Source organism: Muscardinus avellanarius, assembly GCF_963383645.1.
Source record: "Muscardinus avellanarius genome assembly, chromosome: 1".
NCBI classification, from domain to species: Eukaryota; Metazoa; Chordata; class Mammalia; order Rodentia; family Gliridae; genus Muscardinus; species Muscardinus avellanarius.
In genome coordinates, this window is record NC_137786.1 from 150,340,059 (window position 1) to 150,355,500 (window position 15,442).

A 15,442-nucleotide genomic window follows, 5' to 3' on the forward strand; every position below is an offset into this window, starting at 1 on the left:
AACTTTTTTGTAAATTGAGTGATTTTATATGATACTTTTTAAATTCTGATGATAAAGATAGCAATATGAAAAAATATTTAAAAGTTACTATGTAAACAGGAAAAAATTCTTGTTTCCTATAACAAATTTTATTTTAAAAGTTCTTACTGGAAAAATAGAACACTTCTGCCACAAGTCATACCTGATACTCATAGGTATACTGAAGTTCAGAATCCACCATTTGAACATAACATGTGTGATCACTTTTCATATAGAATCTAACTTGTTTCTTCCAAGCCCAGTCTTCAGTTGTATGAACTTGAACCTGGTTTAACTGCTTCACCACATCAATATTATGAATAATGTCAAGAATTAGTGCTTTAAGTTTAAGCTCCAGAATGCCTGACTCTGAACATGAATAAACAGGACAGAAAAAAAAATTTTAGCTTGTGACTTATGAATTTTATGATTAAGTATACAGATGATTTCTGAATGGCTTTAAATGATAATTTCATGATACATTTGAATAGTAAGTACTACAGTAATATAAATTGTACAAGCCAAAAAAAATCAGCAAGAAAAGATAAAACCTGAAAATTAAGGCATCAAAATTTTATAAGACAGGGTAAGGGTAAGAGTGGGGGCCCTGGTGAGGAGAGTAACAAGAGTTGTATGCATGTACTTTCCTTATACTCTGTACTCCAATATGATATAAGATTATAATGTACCCAATTAAAAAATGAAAAGACAGCAACAAATATTTAAGAAAGGAGCTTGATTCCATATTCAAGAAGTGAGTATAATCCATATGGTTTTTCCCACTAAATATTGGTAAAAATCCTGGAAAACATGAATTGAACTGATATTCAGGACTGAAAAGTAAAGAGCAGCAGGCATATTAGAGAAGAAGGCCAAAAATAGAGATGCCACCAAACAAGTGGTCAGTGTTCTAGTGTTCTTTTCTTTTTTTTCCTCCTTTGATATCACCAGTCCTGTCAGATTAATAGAAACAGAGAGATCCAGAAGGCCACCAGCTCACACATCAGAAGCAAGAAGGGCCTCCTGGTATCTACAGTCTGGTAACTAGTACTCTAATGTGTCTAAAACTCGTTATAAAAGGAAATCACTCTTGTAAATCAGAGGAACAATGATGCCAAGATAGTAGAGCAAATCCCAATTGCTTTCTCTTTGTTGTTCTCCCATTAACTGACCCAGTACATGGATACAGTCACAAAAAGAAAGTTCAACTTTCTGCCCAAAGGGAGAAAAAAAAAACTGGAAGGGGACCAGGAAATACTGGAAACAAAATAAAGGATATTCTAAAAATTATCCCATAAATGTGTTTATCAACTCCTGGGCTCACCCTCAAGCTACACCTAAGTATAAAACATTGAAAAAATAAAAGCAGGCCTTATAAAATGGAAAGATTTTCCACATTCTTGGATAGGCAAAATAATATCATCAAAATGGCCATTCTTCCAAAAGTGATCTACAGATTCAATGCAGTACCCATTAGATTCCTCATAGTCACAGAAAAATCAGTCCTTAAATTCATTTGGAACAACAACTATCCCAGAATAGCCAAAATTGTTCTCAGCAATAAGAACCATGTAGGAGGATAATAATATTTGACTTCAAACTATACTACAAATCCATAGTAATAAAAAACAGCATGGTACTGGCACAAAAAAAAAAAACAGATACACAGACCAATGGAGCAGAACAGAGGATTCAAAAACCAATCCACACACTTATAGCCAATTGATTTTTGACAAAGGAGTCAAAAGCATACACTGGAAAAAAAAGCTTCTTCAACAAATGGTATTGGCAAAACTGGTTAACCATATGCATAAAAATGGGAATAAATCCCACTTTCTTGCCCTGCATAACAGTCAATTCAAGACAAATCAAAGACTTAGAAATCAGACCAGAGATCTTGCAACTCCTTGAAAGGGCATGGGTCTAACAATTCAACAGAGAGGCACAGGTAAAAACTTTCTCAACAAGACCCCAAAGGCACCAAAACTAAAAGGTGGATCAATACATGGGATTGCATTAAACTGAAGAGCTTCTATACTTGCAAAGGAAACTATCAAGAACCTCAACAGAGAGCCAACAGAATGGGAGAAAATTCTTGCCAACTATTCCTTCATTAGAGGACTAATATCTAGAATATATAGAGAACTCAAGAAACTCACTGCTAAGAAAATAAATAACCCAATCAAAAAATGGGCAAGTAAACTAAATAGATACTTCACAAAAAAGAAATTCAAATGGCCAATAAATATATAATAAAGAATAGTTATTTTAATAATAAACCAAAGACTCTGAGAACAGGCTACTATGTGGACCACTTGTGGGACAGATTCAAATAGTAATGCAAAGATATCTAAACAGAAACTGACTTGGGAACCACAACCCAAAGAACCCAGCCCAATAGTTGCTAAAACAAAATATAATAGGATTTAACCAAAACACAAACTCTCATAGTACAATTTTTCAAATGTTCTGGATATAATCCAAAAATTTTTAACATGCAAAGAACCAAAAAAAACTTGAATCTTCCTTTAAAAAAAGACAACTAACAGATATTAGTACCGAGGTGACACAGATGTTGGAATTATCTTTGAAAGGCTTTTTAAAGCACTATTATAAAAAGGCTCCAAGAAATAAATAAGTGAACATTCAAAAATAAAGGAATGGAAAGATAATTTCAAAAATAAGAAAACATGAAAAACTACAAGGAAATTTTAGAACTGGAATGTACAGAAACACAATTTGTGTGTGTGTGTGGTACTGGGGGTGGAGCCCAAGGGCTTTATACCTCTTGGCTATACTCCCAGATCTATTTTATACTTTATCTGGAAACAGGGTCTCACTAAGTTGCTGAGAGCGTCACTAAGTAGCTGAGGCTGCCTTCGAACCTATGAGATCCTCCTGTCTCAGCCTTCCAAGTGTGGGGATTACACACATGTGCCACCACGCCCAGCTGTACAGAAACACAATTTTAAAAATCATTAGATGGGCTCAACATTGATGTGGAAATAACAGAAGAAACTTCATTAAACTTAAAGAGAAGCTGAGCATGGTGGAGCACCTTTGTAATCCCAGCGCTTGGGAGGCTGAGACAGGAGAATTGCACAGGTTTGAAGCCAGCCTCAGCTACTGAATGAAGCTCTCAGCAATTTAGTCAGCCTTGCTGGCTTAAGAGACTTTGTTTCCAAATAAAATTATTAAAAAAATAGGTCTGGGCCGGGCGTGGTGGCGCAGGCTTATAATCCCCGCGCTTGGGTTGGGAGGCGGAGACAGGAGGATCGCACGGGTTCAGAGCAAGGTGCGCTGGTTTAAGAGACCCTGTTTCCAAATTAAAAAAAAAAAAAAAGTATAAAAATATGTCTGGGAGTGTAGCCTGGAGGTTGAAGAGTTTAGTTTCCAGGAACCCCAGTACCACCAAAAAAAAAAAAAAAAAAAAAAAAAAAACTAAAGGTGAAATAAAGATATTCTCAGATGTAGGACATCTATGTGAAGTAATAGGCAGCAAACCTATGCTAAAAATATACTAAAGAAAGTTCTTTAGACAGAGGAAAATGACACTGAAGAAAATCTGGATTATCAGGATTGAAGTAAGGGCAACAAAAATGGTAAACATATATATTAAATTATTCTTTTCTTCTTAAATCTTTAAAAATGTGTTTGAGGGTGAGAAGAAAATATTAAAAGATAAAGACATGAGTTTTTAGCACATGTAAATGTGATACTCAGATAAGATGCACATAAGAAGGGGAGTTTAAAGAAACCTATATGAGGTAAGGTTTCTTTATTACATTTAAAGTATGAAATTACTGATTTAAGTACAATATATAAAGTAAAGTATACAAATATTGCAATTAATAGACTATTCACCAAAAAACAGGAAGGGAGAAGGAGGGAAGGACAGATACACAGTTAATATATGGGTTAAGACAGACCCTTAAAAAAATTCAAATAACCCCAAAACAAAAAGAAAATGCAACATTTTTCCATACCGGTATTCCCTGGATCCTCAGAACTTGTATCAGTGTTGGTATAGTACTCTAGTTTATTCATCAGTTGTGTTTCAATCTGATGAAGACTGTGGTCTTTGATAGCATTCTCTATGTCTTCAGTGAATTTAATCTGCTCTGCCAAACATAATATCTATTGAATAGAGATGAAACATATTTTTAAAAGATTAATTTACAGAAAAATACTTGGTAAATTTAAGGAAAAGCACCTTTCTCTAAATCCTAATGGTAAACTTGGTATAATTTACAGTTTTACTTTTCATCCCTGAGTCTCCTTCTAAATGCCTTATTTTCAATCACTGTGATACAAAGATATCAAAAGTACAAAGTACTGTTTTAATTTAGTTTTTTTTTACATTTTATTGGTACATTGCAGTCATATATCCTAATGGAGTACAAGATGTTAGAGGCATACGTGCACACATCACTCAATTAGCTCTTCCCCACTCGATTTTCCCCAACTCTTTCCCTCCCCTCCCTCCTCCTCATGTTTGGTTTAGTGATTGACTTTGATAAGCCTGTGAATGTACATCATGTACATAGGGAATTTCCCTCTCCCCCTAACCCATAGTTAGGCCTCCTTATTTTCTCATCATCTTTCTCCTCCTTCATCTAATGTTCTTCCTCTGACCTTTTCTCTCCCTAGTTTCCACATATTATGAAGACCATTCAATTTCTCACTTTTTGTGACTGACTAATCTCACTTAGCAGAATAGTCCAACACTGAAACACACAGGCACAAATAAAAACTTTCTCAACAAGATTCCACCTTGTCAAAAATAACTTGACAATATAGGGAAGAATTTAGCTCTAGGCTTTTATTTAACTCCAATGGTTTATATATCTGCCTTTAGAACAGTACTACACTGTTTCAATTATTGTAGCTTTATATGGTTTGAAATCAGAAAATATATATCTTCTAGCTTTGTTCTTTTTCAAGATCGTTGTGGGTATCTAGAGTCCATATTCCATATTAGGATAGATTTTTTTTCTGAAAAATAAATATATAAATATATGATAGTTTCACCTAAAAAAATTGAAAAAAAATATTATCTGGTAAGAAAGAAAGTAAAAAGAAATATTGAAATGTTATCTTTAAGTCATCAAAAGCTTGGTATCAGACAAATGAAACTGTTATGTGAGATTATCATTTTTAATTTTGGATAAATTGCTATAATACTAGATGTCAACCACTAAGCCAAGCATGGGAGGGAGGGATGGGGAGAGAATAGGGTGGGGATCAGGTGGGGGCTGACTGGGTGATGTGTGCATGTATGTCTACAAAAGTTTGTATCCCACTATGATGTATGAATACAGTGCACCAATAAAAAAATAAAATTAAAAAAAAAGATTCCAAAGGCACAAGAAACTAAAAGGCAGATCAGTATGTGTTACTGCATTAAACTGAAGAGCTTCTATACTGTAAAGGAAATTATCGAGAACCTCAACAAAGAGCCAACAGAATAGGAGAAAATTCTTGCCAACTATTCCTCCAATAGAGGACTAATATCTAGAATACAGAGAACTCAAGAAACTCACTGCTAAGAAAACAAACCAACAAAAAAGGGCAAGTGAACTAAATATATACTTTCTAAGAGAAGGAATTCAAATGGCCAATAAATGTATGAAAAGATGTTCAATATTATTAGCAATCAGAGAGATGTAAATCAAAACTACCCTGAGATTTCACCTAACTCCAATTAGAATAGCAATCATTCAAACACAAACAACAACAAATGCTGGCAAGGATGTGAAGAAGTGGGAACTCTAATACATTGTTGGTGGGATGGCAAATTAGTGCAACCACGGTGAAAAACAGTATGGAGGATTCTCAGAAAAATGAGAACAAACCTACTATATCATCCAGCAATACCATTTCTGAGTATCTACCCCAAAGAATAGAAATCAAACTACCAAACGAATGCATATATACCTATTTATGTTCATGACGCACAATTCACAATTGCCAAACTATAGAACTATTCAAGATATCCATCAACAAATGAATGGATTACAAAACTATGGGATATGTACACAATAGAATTTTACTCAGCCATAAAACAGAACAAAATTACATCACTAATAAAGTATCCTTTTAATAAAAAGAAATCTAGAATTTAAAAATAATCTCTCAGTGAACTTATAAACCTATGATAATAAAATTTAAATTTTCTTAAATTAAGATATCTTAACCTTTCAATCTAATAGCCATGTACAGGTATTACTATAGAGCAAAACAGGCATCTTAAAATCATTAGCAAATTTACTGTGGTAAATATTTCATTTAATTTTTTAAGAAAATATAAGCTGCTGCCTAAAATAAAATTACTTCTTACATAGAAGTTTGGGAAAATTAAATTATTATATTATTATTCATTTATAAAACAGGAATTTTCAAAGTTATAATTTTAAAATAAAAATAGGTATCTTCATATAATACTTGAAATAATAACATGGCTTAAGAAGCTTCGTATAATAGTCCAATAAAGCAAGTTAACTGATACACATTTAAAAACTAGCCTTTTGTTGGCATAAAAACAAACACAGAAACCAGCAGAACAGAAAAGATACAAAAACAAAGCCATATACTTATAGCCAATTTATTTTTGACAAAGGTGCCAAAAACATATGTTGGAGAAAAAAATAGCCTTTTTAACAAATAGTGTTGTAAAGTTGGTTATTCATTTGTAGAAAAATGGAAATAAATCTCTACTTCTCACACTGCATACGAGTCAACTCAAGATAGATTGAAGACCTGGAAATTAGACCAGAGACTTTGAAGTTACCAGAGATGGGCATAGATCCAACATTCCAAGATAGGCACTGGTAGAAACTATCTCAGTAAGATCACCAAAGCTCAGGAAATTAAAGAAAGAATTAATAAGTGAGGTGGCACTTATTAATATTAATAATGATTAAATATTAATATTAATAATGATTAATAATGATAAAAAATTTTGTTTATCAAAGGACACCATTCAGAGTCTAAAAAAATGCTGACAGAATGGGAAAAGATCTTTGTCAGCTATTCCTCTGATAGAGGACTAAAATCTAGAATATGCAAACTAGTTAAAAGACTTAAAATTAAAAAACGAATAACTCAATCAGAAAATGGACAATTTAACTAAACAGACACTTCTCAAGAGAAAAAGTACAAATAACCAATAAATACATGAAAAACTGTTCAACATCATGAGTAAAGAGGGAGATGCAAATTAAATCTACAATGAGATTTTGTCTAACCCCAATTAGAATGCAATCATCAAGAAGGAAAACAACGACTTCCGGGAAGATGGCGACCGAGAAAAGCGGGGCTTAAGAGTCCCGCTAACAACCAATCTCCATTACCACAAAAAGAGCGCCTTTCATAGCCAGAAAACACCATCACCAGAAAAACAAAAAAACCCACCAGGCTCCAGAGAGAAAGCGGACTGAGAACAGAGCTCAGGGCCACAGAGGAGACACACGAGCCCGAGGACGCGGCAGCAGCGCCATACTGCCGGTGGCAGCGGCGAACTCAACGGACGGCTACAGCAAGCCAGGTGAGCCGCTGCGGAACAGCCAGGCGGGATCTTTCGGCGCAGACAGCATTTAAAGCTCCCAGTGGCTGAGCTCAGCACACGCTGCAGGGATTCAGAGTGGAAATCAAAACCAGAGAAGAAAAAATACGCCAGCCTCATGGCTGAGGGCGTGGCAGAGGCGCCATATTGCCACCGGCGGCGGCAGCAGCAGTGAATTCGCCGAGTCCAGTACAGCTACATCTGCGTACTCAAGAACAGTGAGTCAAATTGCGGGCCACAGAGGAGAAATCGCAGTATTGGGCCTCCTGGGACTTGACCCAGTGAGGGAGTGGTGGTGGCAGAGATATCACACCATAGGAGAACGTGCAACCTGGCACCCCCCATAGTTTAAAGCAGCCTCTATCGACTCCCTGGGTCGGAGACTCTGTGATACAACCCAGTAAAGGAGTAGTGGGGTCTGAGATAATACAGACTCGAGATCCAGAGCACCTTAAGTGAAGCCATAGTGACCCAAGGGAAGAACCCAGAGAAGGCACAAACCTCCGAAATCATGGGAAAGAGGAATAACACGGGAGTAATGAATGTGCACAACCCCACAACATCAGAACCTGATAAAACAGAAAATCAGAGATTTCTAGAAGATCAAATCAGGAAAATAACTGTAGAAATAATAGAGGTGCTTCGAAAAGAACTCAGAGAGAGCCAAAAAGAGATAAAGGATGCAATTAATGAAGTAAAGGCCTCAATTCAAAGCACAAACAACCGATTAGACCACATGGAGAACAGAATCTCGCTCTTAGAAGATGAGCAATCCAAAAATGAATGCATAGTTTCTAATCTAGAAAAAGATATCCAACAGCAGGAATCTGACATTGAAGAAATATGGGCCCATTTTAAGAGAGCTAACCTAAGAATAATTGGAATAGAGGAGGGAAAAGAAAGTGATACCAAAGGGATCAACAATCTCTTCAAGGAAGTAATAGCAGAAAATTTTCCAAATATAGAGCAAGAGGTCGATACACAGATCCAGGAAACTTATAGAACTCCCTTTAGACAGGATCCGAGAAGAGGATCCCCACGCCACATAATTGTCAAAATGACCAATGTGGAAGCCAAGCAGAGAATCTTAACGGCAACAAAAACAAAGGGCCAACTGACATTCAGAGGCAAACCAATTAGAATCACTCCAGACTTCCCAAATCAAGTCATGAGAGCCAGAAGGGCTTGGAGTAACATATTCCAAACTCTGAAAGAAAACAACTTCCAGCCAAAAATTTCCTATCCAGCAAAACTTTCTATCAAATTAGATGGAGAAATAAGAAGCTTCCATGACAAACAGAAACTGAAGGAATTTATGTCTTCAAAACCAGCGCTAGAGAAAATACTCAAAGAGATTAACTACAAAGAAGAAATAGGTAACACTCACCAGAACCAGAGAAACAAGAGTTTCCATCCAACAGACAACTAAGATTGGTTATCTGTGGAGATTCATTATTTATGTTAGTCTTTTACCTATCTCTAAGTTGTATTGTTTGCCTTTATTGTTGTTAATTTTTAGGATTTCTAGTTGGAATATTAATATACCTTCAGATATAGCATTTGGAAATATTTTATCCAATTCTATTAGTAACTTTTAACTCTGTTTACATTGTCTTTGGATATACAATATTTTCTTTTATTTTTTAGGGAGTTTGTATATTCTTCTGTTGCCTGTGCCATTGAAATCATATCCAAGAAATCACTGCCAATTTCAATGTTGTGAGGTTTTATGACCCAGATTTTCTCCTAAAAGTTTATAGTCTTAAGATTTATATTTAGGTCTTTTATCTATTTTGAGTTAATACTTGTATATGGGATTAGGTAAAGGTCCAATTTTATTCTTTTCCATGTAATTATTATTTTTCAACAATATTTAGTTAAAAGATTATTATTTCCACCACCAAATGTTCGTGGAAACCTTGTCAAAAATAACTTGACAATATAGGGAAGAATTTAGCTCTAGGCTTTTATTTAACTCCAATGGTCTATATATCTGCCTTTAGAACAGTACTACACTGTTTCAATTATTGTAGCTTTATATGGTTTGAAATCAGAAAATATATATCTGCTAGCTTTGTTCTTTTTCAAGATCGTTTTGGGTATCTAGAATTCATATTCCATATTAGGATAGATTTTTTTCTGAAAAATAAATATATAAATATATGATAGTTTCACCTAAAAAAAAACAGAAAAAAATATGCTCTAGTAAGAAAGAAAGCAAAAAGAAATATTGAAATGCTATCTTTAAATCATCAAACACTTGGTATCAGACAAATGAAACTGTTATGTGAGATTATCATTTTTAATTTTGCATAAATTGCTATAATACTAGATGTCAACCACTAAGCCAAGCATGGGAAGGAGGGATGGGGAGAGAATGGGGTGGGGATCGGGTGGGGGCTGACTGGGCGATGTGTGCATGTATGTCTACAAAAGTTTGTATCCCACTATGATGTATGAATACAGTGCACCAATAAAATAAAATTAAAAAAAAAAAGAATACAAATAATGCCGGGCGTGGTGGTGTACACTTATAATCCCCGCACTTGGGAGGCAGAGACAGGAGGATCGTGCAGGTTCAAAGCCAGCTGCGCTGGCTTGACACCCTGTTTCCAAATTTAAAAAAGTATAAAATAGGTCTGGGAGTGTAGCCTGGAGTAGAAGGGTTTCCAGGAACCCCAGTACCACCAAAAAATAAATAAATAAATAAAAAAATACATATATATACACACAAATAATGGTAAATGCTGGTCTGGATGTGTGTAAATATGAACACATATACACTGTTGGTTGAAGTGTAAATTAAAAAAAAAAAAGAAGGAAAACAACAATAAATGCTAGCAAGGATGGGAGAAAATAAGAACATATGTACACTGCTGATAGGTGCTAATTAGTCCAGCTACTCTGAAGATCAATGTGGAAATTCTTCAGAAAACTAGGAATAAGCTGAGTGTAAGGTTCACACTTGTAATCCCAGTACTTGGGAGGCTGAGACAGGAGAATCATAGGTTTACAGCCAGACTCAGCTACTTAGTGAAGTCCTCCTCAGCTTAGTGGGACCCTGTTTCAAAATAAAAATAAAATTGGCTGGGGATGTAGCTCTGAGGTAGAATGTCCCTGGGTTTAATTCCAATACAGAAAAAAAAATAGATGAAAGAAAGGGAAAGAAAAGAAAAGAAAGCTGGAAATGGACCCATATGATCCATCTAAACCACTCTTGGGTATCTTTCCAAAAGGACTGAAATCATAATGTTATAATAATACATGTATATCCATGTTTATAACAGCACAATTCATAGTTAATTATAGAACCAACCTAGGTATCCATCAACAAATAAATGGATTACAAAATGGGATATACACACAATAGAAGTCTATTCATCAATAAAGAAGAACACAATTATGTCATTTTCAGAAAAATGGATGGACATGGAGAACATTATGTTAAATGAAGAGATCATATGTTTTCTCTCATATGTGGAAGCTAGAGAGTCATCTGGATCAAGGTACTTTAGATAATGGAGGGAAAACTTCAGTGGAGCCAGAAAGGTGGTCTTGGGGAGAGTGAAAGGGAGAGAGGGGGAATTAATCAAGGGAACACTTCCACCGACATTATGTATACATGTGAGAACATCAATGCCAATCTTAACACACTAGATGGGGGAGGAAGGTGCGTGGGTAGGGAGCCAGGAGAAAGCTCACCAAGTGCTCTGTGCATGTGTGCTACTATCGCTGTGGACTGCACTATGAAATGAGACTATAACGCACCAATAAAATGTAAGAAAACAGAGCATACGCAGCTCATAAACTATTAACATAGGGGAAAAGTATCTGGTGAAGTTAATCCTGCAACAAATACAAAAGAGAGGCTACAAATACATACAGGAATTTTAAAATTCTGAGATAACGATACGTATTGTTAATATATAAAAATCTTTAATTACATACAAGCATATTCTGAGATAATGATAAGTATTGTTAACATATAAAAAATCTTTCAGGAAATTATTTTTCTATAGCTTACTGTTTGACTTACAAAGAGCTAGTGAAAAATTTATTCTGAAATATCATATGCCTCTTTTTCAAAACATAGAACTTGGTACAAATATACAGAGAGACTGGCAAATCTACAAAATGACAGCAAATTAAAGTTACAAAATTAAGCAATCAGAGCAATGATGGTATTTGAATTATTTTATTGTATTGTGGTGACCATTACAGATTATTTTTAAATAAAAAAATTAAGAAAAAAATTTAAAAATTAAAACTAGCCTTACAAAACTTATATAAAAATAGCTTGATACAGTTTTAAATAAGATAAATCAATATCCTCTTTTAAACTAATCATATGACAACCATTATATAAAATCATTACACCTACACACCAAATTCTATTGAACAGAATTTTTGTGATACATACCTTTCAGCCTTCAGATGAGCTTATCAGATGCCTCCATTTATCAGATTAGATTAACTCAGTTATTTATACACACACACACACACACACACACACACACACACACACACACACCAGCATCATAGCAAGCTAAACTGCTATCTTGTTTTAACTTAAAAAGTCCTATAAATATATAATGGCCATTTTATGGAATAGATAGCCAGTTAGTAACTCTTTACCAGGCAAATATCTACCCTAATATTAGGTGAAACAAACTCATCTACTACTTAAATTGGGGTATATGGTTAAGCATTTAAGCAGATCCAAACATACTTTTTGAAAAAGATTTTATAGCCAGTTCCATGCCTGTAATCCTAGTATTTGAGAGGCTAATATAGGAGGATCATGGTTTAAGGTCAGGCTCAGTAACTTACTAAGGTCCTCAGCAAGTCAGTAAGACTCTGTTTCAAACTAAAATAAATAAATAAATAGGGCTGGGGGTACAACTCAAAGGTAGAAAGCCTCTAAGTTCAATCCCCAGTATCATTACCGAAAAGAAAAAGAGTTCTTCATATCAAAATGTTAACATGCCATCTCTAAACCTAATACACATATATAAAGATTTCTATTCAGGCACTAGTGCTGAATTTTTAAATGCACATCATTAATCTCAGTTTTTAATAGTCTGCTAAATAATTACAGTGAGAAAGTTTAAAAAAAAAGTGATTGCTGAGGCAGCCTTGGATTCTCTAGTCACATCAGCATTGATATTGGAATGGGCATTAATATAATTAACTACCTCAAACATAATGGCCACTAAGCGCACTTTACCAACATTTCATGATATAACCATCAAAATAATTTGGTAGTATAGGTAAAATTATGAGCTTTTACTAATGTATCAAAATATAACAATCAGAGAATAACTAGAAAAAGCAGCATTCAAATCAAAGTCTCATATTTTTTCTACTTTACCATGTTGCGTGTTTCCTAGACCAGAAAGTACCTTTTCTATATTACTTCAGGTCCTCAAACAAGCAACTGAAATAAGAGTACCACATAACTAACTATACTACTCCATCCACTTATGGAAATGCTTTTAAGATAAATTTATCATAGAATTGACAGCTAGTAAATTAGAATTCTTTGTTGTGGCAATGAACTACTTACATTTTTAAGAATTCAAATTTTTACTTGACTGCTCAAGAGCCTAGAGATAATTGTATGGGTCAAATTCAGCAACTTATTTTAGTCTCTATCTCCCAGCATATCTCCTGATATACTTGTCATTTTTTTAACCCATTTATTTTGAAATTCTTGCTTTTACAGAGTTTTCAAATTATTTTATCTTTTATTAGAATTTTAATTCCTATCTGAAGCTGGGCATGGTGGCACAAGCTTGGGAGGCTGAGACAGGAGTATCACACAGGTTCGAAGCCAGCCTCAGCTACTTAGTGAGGCTCTCAGAGATTTAGTGAGACTCTGTTTCCAAATAACATATAAAATAGGTCAGGAGTGTAGCCCAGAAGTGGAAGAACCCTGGGTTCTATCCCCAGTGCCACAAAATAAATAAATTAATTAAAAATCTTATCTGAAAATTGGTCAAGTACTAGGAAGCATTTTCAGAGGTAATAAAACAGCTGCAAGAATCTACAATAACCATGCTTATTCACTGATGATCACTTTTACTTTAGAGAAAACAAGATATTTTAATTTGCCTCAAAATGCTAAAGATATAAAAGATGTGTAAGATAGAATGGTTCAGAATATGAAATGTTCTGTGCTTTTCATTTAACTTATACTTTAAAATAATCTGAACAAGGTAGGGTATTTAAAAAAGTCAAAATAGAGCTATACTTTGATAAGGCTGAAAAAACTTTGTGAACTACATATGTATCTAATATACAGTGTTCCAAGAATAAGCTGCTATTAACACTGAAGTGAAGCAAGCTCTATTATAATCACCATGTGACCTATCACTCAGACTCCCTGCCTACACTCCAGTTCAGTGCTGTGATTATATTTCAGACCTCTGTTAACACTCTGCTAAGCTGCTGCCAGCTCCATCCTCTTAAAAGATCCCATGAGAGCAGCGGAGTAGGAATAGTAGTGTTATAAATCCCATGCCTCTCCTTCAATAATGGACTAACCACCTGGAGCCAGGAAGCTATTCCATGGCTGACTCCCTCCTCCTCATCCTAGTCACAACTGGCCTGGGGAGCTTATAACTCAACATGCCTTCTGATTGAACATATCTAAATTATAGCAAACTAATGGGGCTAGACGATAACTTCACTATCATGCCATTCATCCTTCACATTTCACACTTGAAGGAAAGGAGATCCAGAGGTTAAGCAATTTATCTATGTTAGAGAAAAGAAATGCTGCAATTTGAACCTCATAGCTTCTAGGTAAGAGATCTTGCCACAGTATCGTAACTACCTATATTCCAGACATGAGCCCCCTTACCTGTGAAGGGAACAAAGATGGATCAATTGTACCTTGTGAACTATGCCCAGTAATAACACATTCCTTCAACAACTGCTTCAGAGTATGCTTCATTTCCAAGGCCAGATCATTCAACCAAGCCTGAAAATAAAATTAGAAAAAAATACATAAATCATAAATATACAGCCTATTAGCAGATAGATACTCTTTCATATCCAGAGAAATTATAATTTTTATTGACCTTCACACTCCTAAAATGTATAATATATTGTATATTGCTTATTTTATTAACAAATGGTTTAAATAATTTAAAGAAAACAATTTTAACCAGGACAAGTACATCTATTAAAATAAATATGATATGAACATTTAAAAAGTAACACATTCATTTCATCAATATGACAAATCAAACTAAATAGCCAAATCAATAAATCTCAGCTAACATGGCTAGCTAAGACTCCTGGCTGGTATATTCAAAAGTTGCGTCCATAGGAAAAGATTGCTTCATTATCAAATGAACTGTATTGTACAGGGAGTTAGGATGCTGATGAAACAAAACTAAATTTTGTCCCAAAGTTAAAACAACATATTTATGTACTTATTTGATTATAGATAAAACAATAAAATTTAACTAAAGCTAAATAAGATTAAATAATACTAATTGATAAAAGTAACAATAATAATTTATGAATCACTACTTAACTTTAAAAGTGTATCATTTCCACTGAAATAAAAAGGCAGAAACTATCAACTTTTTCATCATACTTAAAGTAATTCAAAGTTCTAGCTGTATTTTTGCATCTGTAGAGTACTTTCTAATATTAAATGAAAATATTATAAACTTTGCCCATCACAAAATCCACTGAAACCAAAGTGAGAATCTATTTCTCAGTGCGAGGCGGCAAAGGTATCTGCTATGCTAATCAGAAGAGCTTCCAGAAGTTTAGCTCTTCATAACTGCTCTAAACCAGTCACTAAAACTTAAGCTCGTCCTCTTTCTGTTGTGCCAACAAGGC

At 34.5% G+C, this 15,442-nt stretch overlaps 1 protein-coding gene across 2 annotated transcripts in view; it reads right to left on the bottom strand.

Moving 5' to 3' along the window:
- DYNC2H1 (dynein cytoplasmic 2 heavy chain 1) overlaps window positions 1-15,442 on the bottom strand; it is a gene marked incomplete at both ends in the record, with an annotated part of 293,921 nt that overhangs the window by 225,671 nt on the left and 52,808 nt on the right. For both annotated transcript variants that reach the window (XM_080694845.1, XM_080694844.1), the window contains 3 exons: window positions 182-387; window positions 4,005-4,155; window positions 14,448-14,567. In XM_080694845.1, coding sequence (XP_080550971.1) covers window positions 182-387; window positions 4,005-4,155; window positions 14,448-14,567 — 477 coding nt within the window. The remainder of the gene's footprint in view (window positions 1-181; window positions 388-4,004; window positions 4,156-14,447; window positions 14,568-15,442) is intronic.